Below are 13,902 nucleotides of genomic sequence, written 5' to 3'. Positions count from 1 at the left end.
GGACTTTGTTTTTTGTTACTATACTATATACTATACTGTATACATACAGTCTATATACATACAGTCCAACATAATTATGCAATCTTGTGTGTGTCAAATTGCAATGTACTGTGTCAGTGCATGCGGGGGGTACATTCATCACCTTTAGTGATAGCTCTAGTTGTACTCTGGCCTGGAATTCTCCTCCTGGGCATATTAAAGGTAGAAGTAAATATATGTCTTTTAAAAAGGAAGTAAAGAAACATTTTCTAGGACAATACTCTACTAAGAGTTGAAAATCATTTTTGAGTTTTATAGCTAGGCTATTCTTTTAAATACAACACGGTATTGTACTATAAGCTCTAGTATTCTAGTTTGAATCAATTTTTATGACCGATTATTGATGTTAAACAGCTTTTTCATATCAATTTGAGATTTTCTAGATCATTTTTATTACAAATTTAAGAGGACCCCTTTGGAAATAAGTCTTAGACTTTTATGGGCTATACTGCATATATATATCTTCCCAGTACACTAAAGAGACTAAAATGGGTTAGGTTTTATGTAGGCATTGGTGTCTGTAAGCTGACTATGATTCATAAATGATTATTACAGACAGTAATAAGTTGTGCTAGTTAATGTGCTCAAGTAATTCGATCTGTGATAATTTTATTGTGATATTTTATGTAATATGTTTGAAATGTTGTGATAAAGTATGATGTATATATACAAATAGATCTGTCTATCTATCTATCTCATTCACGAAAAAGTATCATTATTCATATTTTTGTCCGAACTTTGGTGGAACTAAAGCAGTTCATAAAAAAAAGTGTGGTTTTGATTTATGGAAGACAAAGAACAACACAAATCATACTTAAAATCATAAACTTGTGAAGATCAAAAAACAAAAAAAAAAAAAGAAAAAAAAAAGAAGAAGAACGGCCATTTTAGTTGAAGGGAGACAAAACGAAGTGCACTTCGAAACCCATTACGCTTTTTGTTATCTCCAACGCGAAGAGGGAAGACTTGTCTTTCGATGTACTAAAGTTAGTATGTTAATATAACTGTATATTGTTGGGAATAAATATGTTTAAACCAAGAAACGCGAAAACTGCAAATTAACATGGGATGTTTTATCAATACTATTGCGATCGCGGTGCAAAAGAACTTGTGAACAATAAGAATCGAATTTCCTTTTTTCCGAGGAGGCGTAATAACGAGTGTCTCTATACAGAATTGCAGAGGTTGCTCTAAATTTATCAAACTCTAGTCTGATTTCTTCTCCAAATAACCAACATTTTTTTTTTAAATTTTAAGAAAGTTTAGAGTCTATCAGTAGCTGAAATTACAATTGTGTTCGCAGATTTAAACTTTGATATTTATCGTAGCATTAATATCTATCAGCACCAGCACAACTGAGTGGAAAATGAAAATGGGTTTAAACACAGGTTTTGTTTTTCACAGAAAGACGGTAAGTACATCCCGATATATGCGTTTATAAGAATCTTTCACTGGTTGCGGTTAAGGATGGGAATATCCGGCACGAGGCTCCTGCCGAGTTACCGTCTAAACAGTTACCCGAGTGCCGGATATTCCCATCTTTACTCGCTGCCAGTGATTGATTCTTTTTCTTGTATGCCTAATTCTTTAATTTGTAGAAGATATAAAGAAAAACGAAAGTTTTTCTTTAAGGCGCTATTTTGTTATAGTAGCGTATGAATTACGCATTCATTCATTAATTATAGCACGTGAGTCATCTTACACCCCTGAGTGTAAGATGAGTTTTTCTAGCACCGGAAAATCACGGGAAAATCCTGTCCGACATGCAAGAATATATATGATTTACCATCGTTTCTCCACTTCAGGTGTTTTTGTCGTATTCACTCAGTAAATTTTCAGCGAAAACCCCTTCCAACAATAAATGGTATTGCCCAAATTGAATGATGGAACAGTCCATTTTAGAAATTTAGGAGGGTGAAGGTTGCAATTCAGGAATGGATCAGTATTTTATAGTGACGATTCTACATTTTTGCTTGTAACAAATTGTCCATGAACAGGTGAGGTAGGATAAGTAAATTGTGTATAATTATACATGTAAAAATACATAATTGTACATTATCATATGTCCTGACTCTATTCTATAGTCTTGACTAGAGGTGGCATTATTTCCCTGAACGTTGTTCGGGCGTAAGCTTGATACTGGAAGCTACGACAATGTACAAATCAAATTCAGGTATATATCCAAGGTGCAGTAGAAATGCTCATTTGAAGTCACAAGTTGCAATAAATATTGACAGATCAAAACAATAGAACAATGTTACTTCAACTCAATATATTTTACGATGGGACAGAACCTTCCATTTTGAAAGGTAGACATACTTCAATGAAATAAAGCGTAGAAACTGATGACAAGCAAACAAATAAATAAATACATGAAAATGTACAAACGTGTTTTTTAATGATATGTTAAGATTAATTCTCTTTGTATATTTAGGAACAATTTGTGTAACTGCATGATTTTATCATAAATGACTGCAATTTACAAACATATTTTTGTAGTTTTACGTCATAGTTTTATGTTATTTCAAACAATAGCATTACTGCGGAAATAGTATGGCAATTTAATCAATGGCTGAGTACATGTTGTATTCATAAGACATTTGAATTTAATAATAGTATAACAAATTCAGAAATAATTAGGTAAACTTTTGTAAACGCAATTCTGGGTGATCCAGATCCCAATTATGAAGAATAATCTATATGCTGAATATCTTCACCTTGTAAATGTTATTCTTTGTTTTTCATTGGTAACTAAAACCATCTTTCAACATACAATACGTTTCTATTTTGTAGAATTCCAATTTTCGCTTAAACTCTGTATATATTCTCTAATAATAATTTGTATCATCTTTGTCGCTAAGAAGCGATTTGAAAGCCTTTAGTATATTTATTTTGACTCATTTTAGCTCCGTTCAAGTGTATTGTTTTGATATATAAATGTATTGTATGTTAAAGATCTAAATAAGCTCCGTTCATTGTAAATGTTGCACTTGTCATGTGATTTTTGTGCTATAGTAATGTTCCTACTTTTCACGAATTTTGTTACTCTTGGTGGGAAAATATCCTATATAAGATTGTATCATTTCTATTCAAATAATATAAGAGTTCCAAAAGAACTGTTAAGAGGCAGACAGATGTGAAAATAAAAGGATAAAGTTGGAAAGGTTGTGCGTTTTTCTGTAGAAGTTTAAAAGGTGTTTTGCAAATGATTGTTTATAAATCAAAGTAAACGGTGGAACAGAACTCTAAAACTCATTGTTGGTTACGTCTAAAAGCTAACGTCGCCACAGTGAATTGGCGCCAGAACCCGGGAATTTATTCAGAGAGAAATATATTCTGGATAAATTCAATAAATTCTTGGGATATACGTAAAGGAAGAAGATGCTCAAAGTTGGATACGTGACCAGGTGTTAAGGTAAACAAGATTTTTTTCTTATTTCTTAATTGTATCATAAATTATGGCTGTTAAGCTACAGTACCTAAAAGGAGTGCGGACACGATTCCGAAATTCCTTACAAAAGGAAGTTGACTTTGGAAATGAGTTTCTTGAAATGGACCTTACATTATTGTCTTCAGCCGAAGCCAAAAATTATCGTCTAAAATTATCTGACTGCAGGGAAAAAATAGAACTTTATATTGATAAAGTATGCGCCCAATCTGAAAAGATAGCACTGACTGTAGGTGACGAGGATGATGATCTTATTCAAGGATAATTTCTGAGGATTCAGAAGATAGTGAAGCAGCAATGTCAGTATGCTTTAAACTTAAAAGCCTAGAAAGTGCTTTAAAGGAGCAGGAACTCCATGGAACAACGAAGGACGGGAGTAAAGCAACTCCGTCTATGTCTGAAGAATTGAATAAGGTATTTGAACATCAGCTAAAGATACAGAAAGACTTCCTAGAAAGCCAAAGGTCTAAAGACAAAGCTTCAATAACAGCAGTGAAGTTGCCAAAGCTAGACATTTATTCATTCAGCGGAAACAAGCTATACTTTGCGGAGTTTTGGGATTCCTTCACAAGTGCTATACATAACAATACCAATTTATCTGGAGTCGAAAAGTTTAATTACAATGTACCTAAGGAGTAAACTGACCGGAGAAGCTCGTGGTGCTGTTTCTGGACTTTCGCTTACAAATGAAAATTATAACATTGCATTGAATATCTTGAAGGAGCGTTACGGTGACAAACAAGAAATGGTAGACCTTCACTATAAGCAAATGATGGATTTGCCCTCTGTCAGGAATACCATAGAAAGCTTAAGATACTTCTTAGACAAAATGGAGAAACATTTGAGGAGTTTGCAAGTATTGCATCAGGATATAGAACAATATGTATTTGTTTCAATGATCAAGAGAAAGTTACCAGCAGATGTGTTATTACAGCTAGAGATTCAGAAAGGAGCCGAGAACAAATGGACCGTGACGAAACTCAGAAACTTATTGAAGGAGTTCATAACAGCAAAGGAGGCTTCGGAAAAGGATACGGCGGTAGATAGAAAGAGTGAGAGGCTGAATGCACCAATTAGGAATCCAGGTTGGAATAGTTCACAAAGGAGGAATGGACACCAAAGATTCAGACAGTCTAATAATGGAGCAACAGGGACATCATACAAAAGTTCTTATTACAACGGAGCTCCCAACGGAACACTGTTGAGCAATGAAAAACGTAACGAAAAGAGTTCGAATCGAACTAAATGCAGATATTGTAATAACGCTCATTGGAGCGATGAATGCGACGTATTCAAAACTTTGGAGGAACGTAAACGCAAAATTAAAGGGAGCTGTTATAGGTGCCTTAAAGAAGGACATATGTCAAGTGAATGTAAATCGTCAAAGGCTTGTGTATATTGTGGAGAAGTGAATGTTCACCACAGGAGCTTGTGTGATAAAAGATTTGCGGGCAAAAGGAAGGTGGAAGGTGTTCATTTTTGTTCAGATGATGCAATACAAAGCAATTCTGAAACTGAATGTACTACAGGAGAAGAAAGTGGACTTCTTTCTTATAATGAAAGTGTTCTTACGCAAACTGCAACTAGCGAAGTAAAGTCCCCGGAAAAGGAAAATGGGGGAAGTGTTCGACTTTTGTTAGATTCCAGTTCTCATCGGACATACGTGACGGAGCATCTTGTTAAACGACTTGGACTGAAGGGAGACACCGAACAAGAGATTCAACTGGTGACATTTGGAACGGAGAACACTAAAACAATAAGAACGAAAACTACAAAGCTCCAGCTGAAGATAAAGGATGGAAAATTCATGACTCTTACAGCAAACATCGTGCCAGATATTACAGGAACAGTAAACCGGAAAACAACAACATTTACATCTACAAAGAAGTTCACAGACCTTACAAGAAATTTGACTTTAGCGGATACCATTCCAAAGAAGGATGAAATAATAACTAAATAATTATTAATAGGAAATGACTATTACCTTGACATAGTAGAAGCTGAGAAAATAGAGGTTCAACCAGGGCTATACTTACTATCTTCACGACTAGGCTGGATTTTGACTGGGCGGTCTCATTCAAATGAGGAAAGGAATTCAACAGAAAGTGATATGAATATGTTAATCTTAACACAAGGAAATAATTCAAGTGGGATGAAATGCATTTCGAAACTAGATGACGCTGTTTCTATTAAGCCCGAGTTAGAGGATTTCTGGAAGTTAGAAGCATTAGGGATAACAGATATGCCCGAAAGGTCGGATGATTACGCAGCCATTGCTAATTTTAAAGAAACCATTAAGTAAGTTTGAAGATTGGAAATATGCAGTAACTTGGCCATGGAGGAACGAATTTCCTGACTTGTCGGAGAATAGAGGAATGGCACTTGGAAGACTCCGTTCACTTTCAGGAAAACTTCAGAAATAACCAGATTTATTGCAAAGGTATGACAATATTATAAGGGATCAGTGTGAGAAAGGTATAATAGAGAAAGTTGACAGAAACCAAGCTGATGGAATGAAACATTATATTCCACATCATGTGGTTGTGAAACTAGATAATTCCACTACAAAGTTACGTGTTGTGTACGACGCTTCGGCAAAGACAAGGAAAGAACACTAAAAAGTCTTAATGAAAATTTATACCGCGGTCCAGTGCTTCTTAGAAATCTGTGTGGAATACTCATGCGATTTAGGTTACACAAGATTGGGATGACTTCAGATATCGAAAAGGCATTCTTGCAAGTGGGACTACAAGCTTCAGAAAGAGATGTCACAAGATTTTTGTGGTTTCGAAATACGGAATACCCCGACGTTTGTGAAAACAATATTCAGGAGTATCGATTCTGTCGTGTTCCCTTCGGAATCATATCAAGTCCTTATTTACTTGGTGCTACCATTGAACACCATTTAGACTCCTATAATTCTAGGTTAGCAGATCAATTAAAAGAGGATATCTACATGGACAATTTCAATGTCATAACAGGAAAGGATACAGTGGAGGATGCCATCGAACTTTATAAAGGAGCAAAATCAATTTTTAGTGAGGCAAGCATGAATCTACGTGAATGGATGACAAATGATCCAAAGGTCAATGAACAAATACCATTAGAAGATAGAGTAAAGGGGAGTAGTAAAGTTCTTGGACTTACTTGGGACGTTGAAAAGGACACAATTAGTATCAATAAAACAAAAGTGTTTTCAAAGGATCTAAAAGTAACAAAGAGAAATGTGTTGAAGCAAGTTGCTTCAGTGTTCGACCCACTCGGATTATTTGGACCTGTGACAATGAGAGGGAAGGTTCTGATTCAAAAGATATGGAGCCAAAAATTAGAATGGGACGATTCATTGAATAATGAAAATTCTAAAGAATGGGCCGAAATCAAAGGTGACTTAGAAAATATAGAGAATGTAAAATTAGACAGATGCATTTTATCAGGAAATTTGAATTCACAAACGAAATATTCGTTAGTATGCTTCGCTGATGCATCCAAAAGGGCGTATGCTTCTGCAGTGTATTTGGTCCAAGAAGATAAAATTGCCATGAAATCGGATTTGATATTCGCAAAGAGCAGACTTGCACCTATTAAGAATATAAGTATACCGAGACTGGAATTAATGGCAGTAGTGATAGGCATTAGAAGTTTGAAGTTTGTGGAACCACAATTAAAACTTCCGGTTACGGATAAAATATTGATGGCGGACTCAATGTGTGTGTTACAATGGTTAACCTCGGAGAGGACGCTCCCTGTCTTCATACAGAACCGTGTAAAGGAAATAAAAAGTAATGAGGGAGTAGAATTCAGGTTTGTAAATTCAGAAAACAATGCAGCAGATATCGCTAGCCATGGATGTACAACACGAACCCTGTGTGATGACAAAAGGTGGTGGCATGGACCGGCTAATTGACAAGAATTTATTAGGGGGAAATCTATCATAGATGGAAGTGAAAAGTTTCACCAGGAAGATATTCCCACACCAAATGGAAGTGAAACGGACGTTTATCATGTTGTAGATGCTACGGAAGAACCGGAATGTGCATGTACAGAGGCTGAAGTTACGGGTCAAAACTCACATTTCGGCGGTATACAGAGGTATTCGCCAGCATCATAATTAATCAGAGTGACCGCACGGTGTCTCAGATTTATTAATAAGATAAAGAAGAAATCCAATGAGAGAGGATGTCTTAAAAGCGGAGAGTTAAATGAAGCTGAGAAATTTCATGTTAAACTCTGCAAGAGGGAACGCTTCGCTGATGTTATATCATCGATAGTGAAAGGAAGACCAAATAACCTAGCCAGACAATTAGATGTGTTTATTGCTGAAAAGGGATTATTGAGATGCATGGGGAGATTGAAACATGCTAATCTATGCGAATCGGCAAGGGTTCCAATGTTGCTTCCACAACGGGGCACACTTACAAATATGCTAATTGACAAAGAACATAAAAGGATCTTACACAGCGGAGTTTCACAACCATTAAATGCAATCAGGATGAAATATTGGATTCCACGGGGTCGAGCCACCGTTCGTTCAAGACTAAAGCAATGCAAGGTGTGTAAAAGAGTAGACGGAGTGCCATATAAACTACCAAATATGGCTCCGCTCCCAAGATCTCGCGTTACTGATGCAACTCTATTTTCAAGGGTTGGAATAGATTAGATGGGACCTTTGTTTATCAAGGAAAACAATATGTCAACAAAGGTTTGGATTTGTCTTTTTTCGTGTCTCGTAACGAGAGCTATTCATCTAGAAGTAGTTCAAGACATGTCTTCAAGTACATTCATCTTGTGTTTGAGAAGGTTTATTGCGACCAGAGGAACTCCAAGAGAAATCATTAGTGATAATGCTAAACATTTCAAATTGACAAGTAAAACAATCCCTTTGATATGGATGAAGACAATACAAAACAGTGATGTTCAGGATTATGTATCGCAGGAAGGAATCACGTGGATTTTCAATGTTGAATTAGCACCTTGGATGAGAGCGGTGGGGGGGGGGGGGGGGGGGGGGGGGGGGGTTACGAACGCATGGTAGGAATCGTGAAGAAATCTCTCAGAAAAACAATAGGCAAAAAATGCTCACTTTCGATCAAATGCAAACGATCATTAAGGAAATCGAAGCTGTGGTAAACCAACATCCACTTGTGTATGTAGGCGATGACCTCGATTCATCTATTGTAATTACTCCGGGTCATTTCCTATGCCTAAACCCCCGTACTGGTATTCCGGAAATTGAAAATGAGGATGAATGGGACCCTACTTTCAGGCCTGTTGAAAGTTCCGCTGAGAAACTCCTAAAGCTATGGAAGAAAGGAGAAAAAATATTGAACAGTTTCTGGAAATTTTGGCAGGGAGAATATTTACTTAGTTTGAGAAAGAGGACTCAAAAGGCAATAAAATCGAGAAAACCCGAAGCAGATGAGTTTCCACAAACTGGTGATGTTGTTTTGATAAAAGAAGATCTCCCTCATGGACAATGGAAACTAGGCAAACTAAATCGCTTACGCGTAAGTCGGAATGGACAAATTCGATCAGCCGAAGTGATAACGGCTTCAGGAAGAAATCTCAACAGACCACTAAATTTGTTATACCCTAAAGAGGTACAAAGTGAAAGTGTAAAGCATGAAAGAAAGCAAGGTAGTGAAGACTCGGAAAGCACTGGATCGAGTGGATTCACAGTTAAAAGGCCGAAAAGAAAGGCAGCCGAAGTCGCTACGGACTTACTAAAACGCATGATGTAAGATTGCAATAGGAAGGAATAGTCTGACTTATATTTATGTTTGGATAAATTCGTGTTTTACTTTCGAAAGGGGAGATCTTTATTCATGGAATATTGTTTTGTGTTGTAATAGTGACAGATTTTGGGTCGTTTTGTTTTAAGGGGAGGATCATATTCTGTTTATCATACGAAGTTATATTTATTCTAATCATAATCCTAATTTATTGTTGAAAGTTTGTGCAAAATTTTGATATTGTAATATAAGTCATTCGTAAATATTACATCGATCGATTAAAAACATTTATTAATGTATTATTTTTAAAATAAAATATTCTGAAAGACATAATATTCAGAGCAAAGTGATACATTTAATAAAGAAATCTATAAATAAATGTGTCCATTACACTATTTTAGTGGAGTTCATTCAGTTCAAATAATTGTATTCATAGGTGTGAAAACAAATAACGAAAATTCCGTGCAACGGAGCGATTTTCGATACAAATTTCGTGCAACGGAGCCGATTAAACCACGTGTTTCATTTCAGAAAGGAGTCATTCATTTCAGCAAAGATGGCGTCTTGGAGAAGACATGATGAGAACAGCTTGGATAATTTTCATGTTTGTGATGAATGTAGAAGACGCTACAAGTTTAAAAAGAACTTAATCAGACACATCAGAGTAGATCACACACATGTACAATATTTTCCGTGCGTGTATGAACACTGTAAAAGAGAATTCAAGAGGATTGACTATTTGAAACGACACTTGCTAAAATACACAAGTTGGATGCACGAATGGCGGAAGTAATGATGAAAGGTGATTCCAGCAGGGATACGGAGGAAATAGAAGTGGAACCGAGTGTCAAGCGACAGAAATACGAACCCGTATTGGAAGATATCAGTAGTGATGAAAGTGATCTAGACCTTCTAGATGGACAAGACGTACAAAACATACTGGAGGATTTAGAAGGACCAGATATTGAGTTGCTAGAGAAAGATAGCTATCAGAAATCAGAAAGTGATGTAGAATCAGTTATGGATAGTGGTCAGAAGTTAGACAGGAATGTAGATTCAGTGAAGGATGATGCTGATTCAGTGAGGGCTAATGATCATTATTCAGTGAGTGAAGCTGATTCAGAAGAGGATAGCGATCAGCACAAAGAGAGCAGTTCAGTTACGGATAGCGATAAGAATTCAGAGAGTGAAGCTGATTCGAAGAATAGTGATCAAACCTCAGATAGTGATTCAGAGAGTGAAACTGATTCAGAGAAGTATACCCATCAGAATTCAGAGAGCGACTCAGTGAGGAATAGCGGTCAAAATTCAGAGAGTGATGTAGACTCAGAGAGAGAAAATGTTCATAAATCAGGGAGTGAGGTTGATGCAGAGGAGATTAATGATCATAATTCGGCGGGTATTGTCGCTTCAGGAAATGATTCTGATCATGATCAGTATGCTGTTAGTGCTGATGATTTTGATGACTTGTACGACAGATTCTATGGAGAAAATCAAGAAAATGAAGATAATGTCAATGATGTAAATGAAAATATTGATGATGACCTTGAAGATCTAGTAATCTTAGATGACATATGGTCGGAAAAAAGGACCTTGAGAACCGAAGTAGAAGTATGGTGTCGAACGGGATACAGATACACTACCTATAATGCTGAAAATGAGAGACTTTTCAGTACTGTAAGGTATGAGGATGAATATTCAAAATAAACAATGAAACAACAAAAAACTGTTATTTGATGAAGTTTTTGTTTTCTGTTTCCGGTGGAGTGTCGCTAAGAACAAATATTCCGGCCAATTTTCATTAGAATTGGACCAAAAATGTAGTCTCTTGAGCTTAAACAAGTATTTTATTTGATATGACCTAGTGACCAAGTTTTTGACACAAGACGACCCGTATTCAAATTTGACTTAGATTTCATCAAGGCAATCATTCTGACCAAATTTTATGAAGATCAGTTGAAAAATACAGGTTCTATCGCATACACAGGGTTATTCTTTGAGTTGACTTAGTGACCTACTTTTTGACCATAGATGACCCATATTCAAACTTGACCTAGTTTTTATTAAGGCAATCATACTGACCAAATTTCATGAAGATCAATTGAAAACTAAAGCCTCTATCGCATACACAAGGTTTTCCTTTGATTTGAACTAGTGACCAAGTTTTTGACCTCAGATGACCCATCATCTAACTTGACCTAGATTTTATAAATGCAATCATTCTGAAAAAATTTCATGAAGACTAATTGAAAAATACAGCCTCTATCACATACACAAGGTTTTTCTTTGATTTGACCTTGTGACCTAGTTTTTGACTCCAGATGACCCATATTCCAAATTTCCCTAGATTTTGTCAGGGCAATCATTCTGACTAAAATTCATGAAGATCAATTGAAAAATACAGCCTCTAGCGCATACACAAAGTTTTTCCTTGATTTGACCTAATGACCTAGTTTCTGACCCCAGATGACCCATTTTCAAATTCGGCCTAAACTTCATCAAGGCAATCATTCTGACCAAAATTCATGAAGATCAGTTGAAAAATACAGACTCTATCGCATACACAAGTTTTTTACTTGATTTAACCTAGTGACCTAGTTTTTGACCCCAGATGACCCATCTTCAAACTCGGCCTAGATTTTATCAAGGTTATCATTTTGACAAAAATTCATGAAGATCAATTGAAAAATACAGCCTCTATCGCATACACAAGGTTTTTCCTTAATTTGATCTAGTGACCTAGTTTTTGACACAAGATGACCCATTTTCAAACTCGGCTTAGATTTCATCAAGGTAATCATTCTGACCAAATTTCATGAAGATCAGTTGAAAAATACAGCCTCTATCGCATACACAGGGTTATTCTTTGAGTTGATCTAGTGACCTACTTTTCGACCATAGATGGCCCATATTCAAATGTTTCCTAGATTTCATTAAGGCAATCATACTGACCAAATTTCATGAAGATCAATTGAAAAATACAGCCTCTATCGCATACACAAGGTTTTTCTTTGATTTGACCTAGTGACCTAGTTTTTGACCCCAGATGACCCATCATCTAACCTGACCTAGATTTCATCAATGCAATCATCCTGACAAAATTTCATGAAGACTAATTGAAAAATACAGCCTTTATCACATATACAAGGTTTTTCCTTGATTTGACCTAGTGACTTAGTTTTTAATCCCAGATGACCCATTTTCAAAATAGGCCTAGATTTCATCAAGGTTATTATTCTGAAAAAAATTCATGAAGATCAATTGAAAAATATAGCCTCTATCGCATACACAAGGTTTTTCCTTAATTTGACCTAGTGACCTAGTTTTTGATCCCAGATGACCCATTTTCAAACTCAGTCTAGATTTCATCAAGATAATTATTCCGACTAAATTTCATGAAGATCAGTTGAAAAATACAGCCTCTATCACATACACAAGCTAAATGTTGACGGACGACAGACGACAGACCACGGACGCCGGACATCGAGCGATCAGAAAAACTCACCTGAGCATTGCTTTAGTTCTTCTTGAAACAATAAGGAGATACCCTAACTTGTGCTCGAATGGATATACTTTAGTTCTGCTTGAAACAATAAGCAGATACCCTAACACGTGCGCGAATGAATATATACTTTAGTTCTGCTTGAAACAATAAGGAGATGCCCTAACTTGTGCTCGAATGGATATATATTAGCCCTGCTTGAAAAAATAAGGAGATACCCTAACTTGTGCTCGAATCAATATACATTAGCCCTGCTTGACAAAATAAGCAGATACCATAATACGTGCTCCAAGGGATATACTTTAGTCCTGCTTGAAACAATAGGCAGATACCCTAACATGTGCTCGAATGGATATACTTCAGCTTTGCTTGACAAAATAAGCAGACATGTCCCTACAAACTTGAAACTGTCTCATTGTAAAATATTAAGCAGACATACTGACATTTCTTCCAGTAGATATACTTTAGCCCTGCTTGCAAAAAGAAGCAGATACTCTAATATGTTATACGCTATAACCTCAGCTCTGCTTACAAAATAAGCATATATCTTTACATGTGCTCCAATGGATAAACTTTACCCCTGTCTGCAAAAATAAACAGATACCCACACATGTATTCCAATGGATACACTTTAGCCCTGCTTACAAAAATAAACAAAATCCCAAACAGCTTGCAAATATAAACAGATACCCAAACATGTACTCCAATGGATATACTTTAGCCCTGCTTGCAGAATTCGACAGATACCTTAACATGTACTCCAATGGATATACTTTAGTCCTGCTAGCACATATAAACAGATACCCAAACATGTACTCCAATGAATATACTTTAGCCCTGCTTAAAACATAAACAGATACCCAAATATGTACACCAATGGTTATACTTTAGCCCTGCTTGCAGAATACAACAGATACCCTAACATGTACTCCAATGGATATACTTTATCCCTGCTTGCAAAAAAAGCAGATACCATAACGTATACTCCAGTGGATATACTTTAACCCTGCTTGCAAAAAAAGCAGATACCCTATCATGTGCTCCAATGTATACACTTTAGCCCTGCTTGCAAAAAAAAATCAGATATCCTAACATGTGCTACAATGGATATACTTTAGCCCTTCTTGCAAAAATAAGGAGATACCCTAACATGTGCTCAATAAATATGCTTTGGTCCGTGATAC

At 36.2% G+C, this 13,902-nt stretch overlaps 3 protein-coding genes across 3 annotated transcripts; all 3 read left to right on the top strand.

Moving 5' to 3' along the window:
- Positions 1-4,232: 4,232 nt before the first annotated feature.
- Positions 4,233-5,447, top strand: LOC123537084 (uncharacterized). Its single transcript, XM_045320641.2, has one exon. The coding sequence runs from the start codon at positions 4,233-4,235 to the stop codon at positions 5,445-5,447; it is 1,215 nt and encodes a 404-aa protein (XP_045176576.2).
- A 3,130-nt stretch (positions 5,448-8,577) lies between these two features.
- Positions 8,578-9,225, top strand: LOC123537090 (uncharacterized). The gene has a single exon (XM_045320645.2). It carries the CDS (start codon positions 8,578-8,580, stop codon positions 9,223-9,225), a length of 648 nt encoding a protein of 215 aa, XP_045176580.2.
- A 771-nt stretch (positions 9,226-9,996) lies between these two features.
- Positions 9,997-13,570, top strand: LOC128550035 (clumping factor B-like). The gene is made up of 2 exons (XM_053527892.1): positions 9,997-10,685; positions 13,354-13,570. The coding sequence occupies exons 1-2, from the start codon at positions 9,997-9,999 to the stop codon at positions 13,568-13,570; spliced, it is 906 nt and encodes a 301-aa protein (XP_053383867.1).
- Positions 13,571-13,902: the final 332 nt, after the last annotated feature.

The sequence above is a fragment of the Mercenaria mercenaria genome, chromosome 17 (genome assembly GCF_021730395.1).
Source record: "Mercenaria mercenaria strain notata chromosome 17, MADL_Memer_1, whole genome shotgun sequence".
Taxonomy (NCBI): Eukaryota; Metazoa; Mollusca; class Bivalvia; order Venerida; family Veneridae; genus Mercenaria; species Mercenaria mercenaria.
The sequence above is the reverse complement of the archived record's forward strand: the minus strand, read 5'-3'. Positions and strand labels throughout refer to the sequence as shown.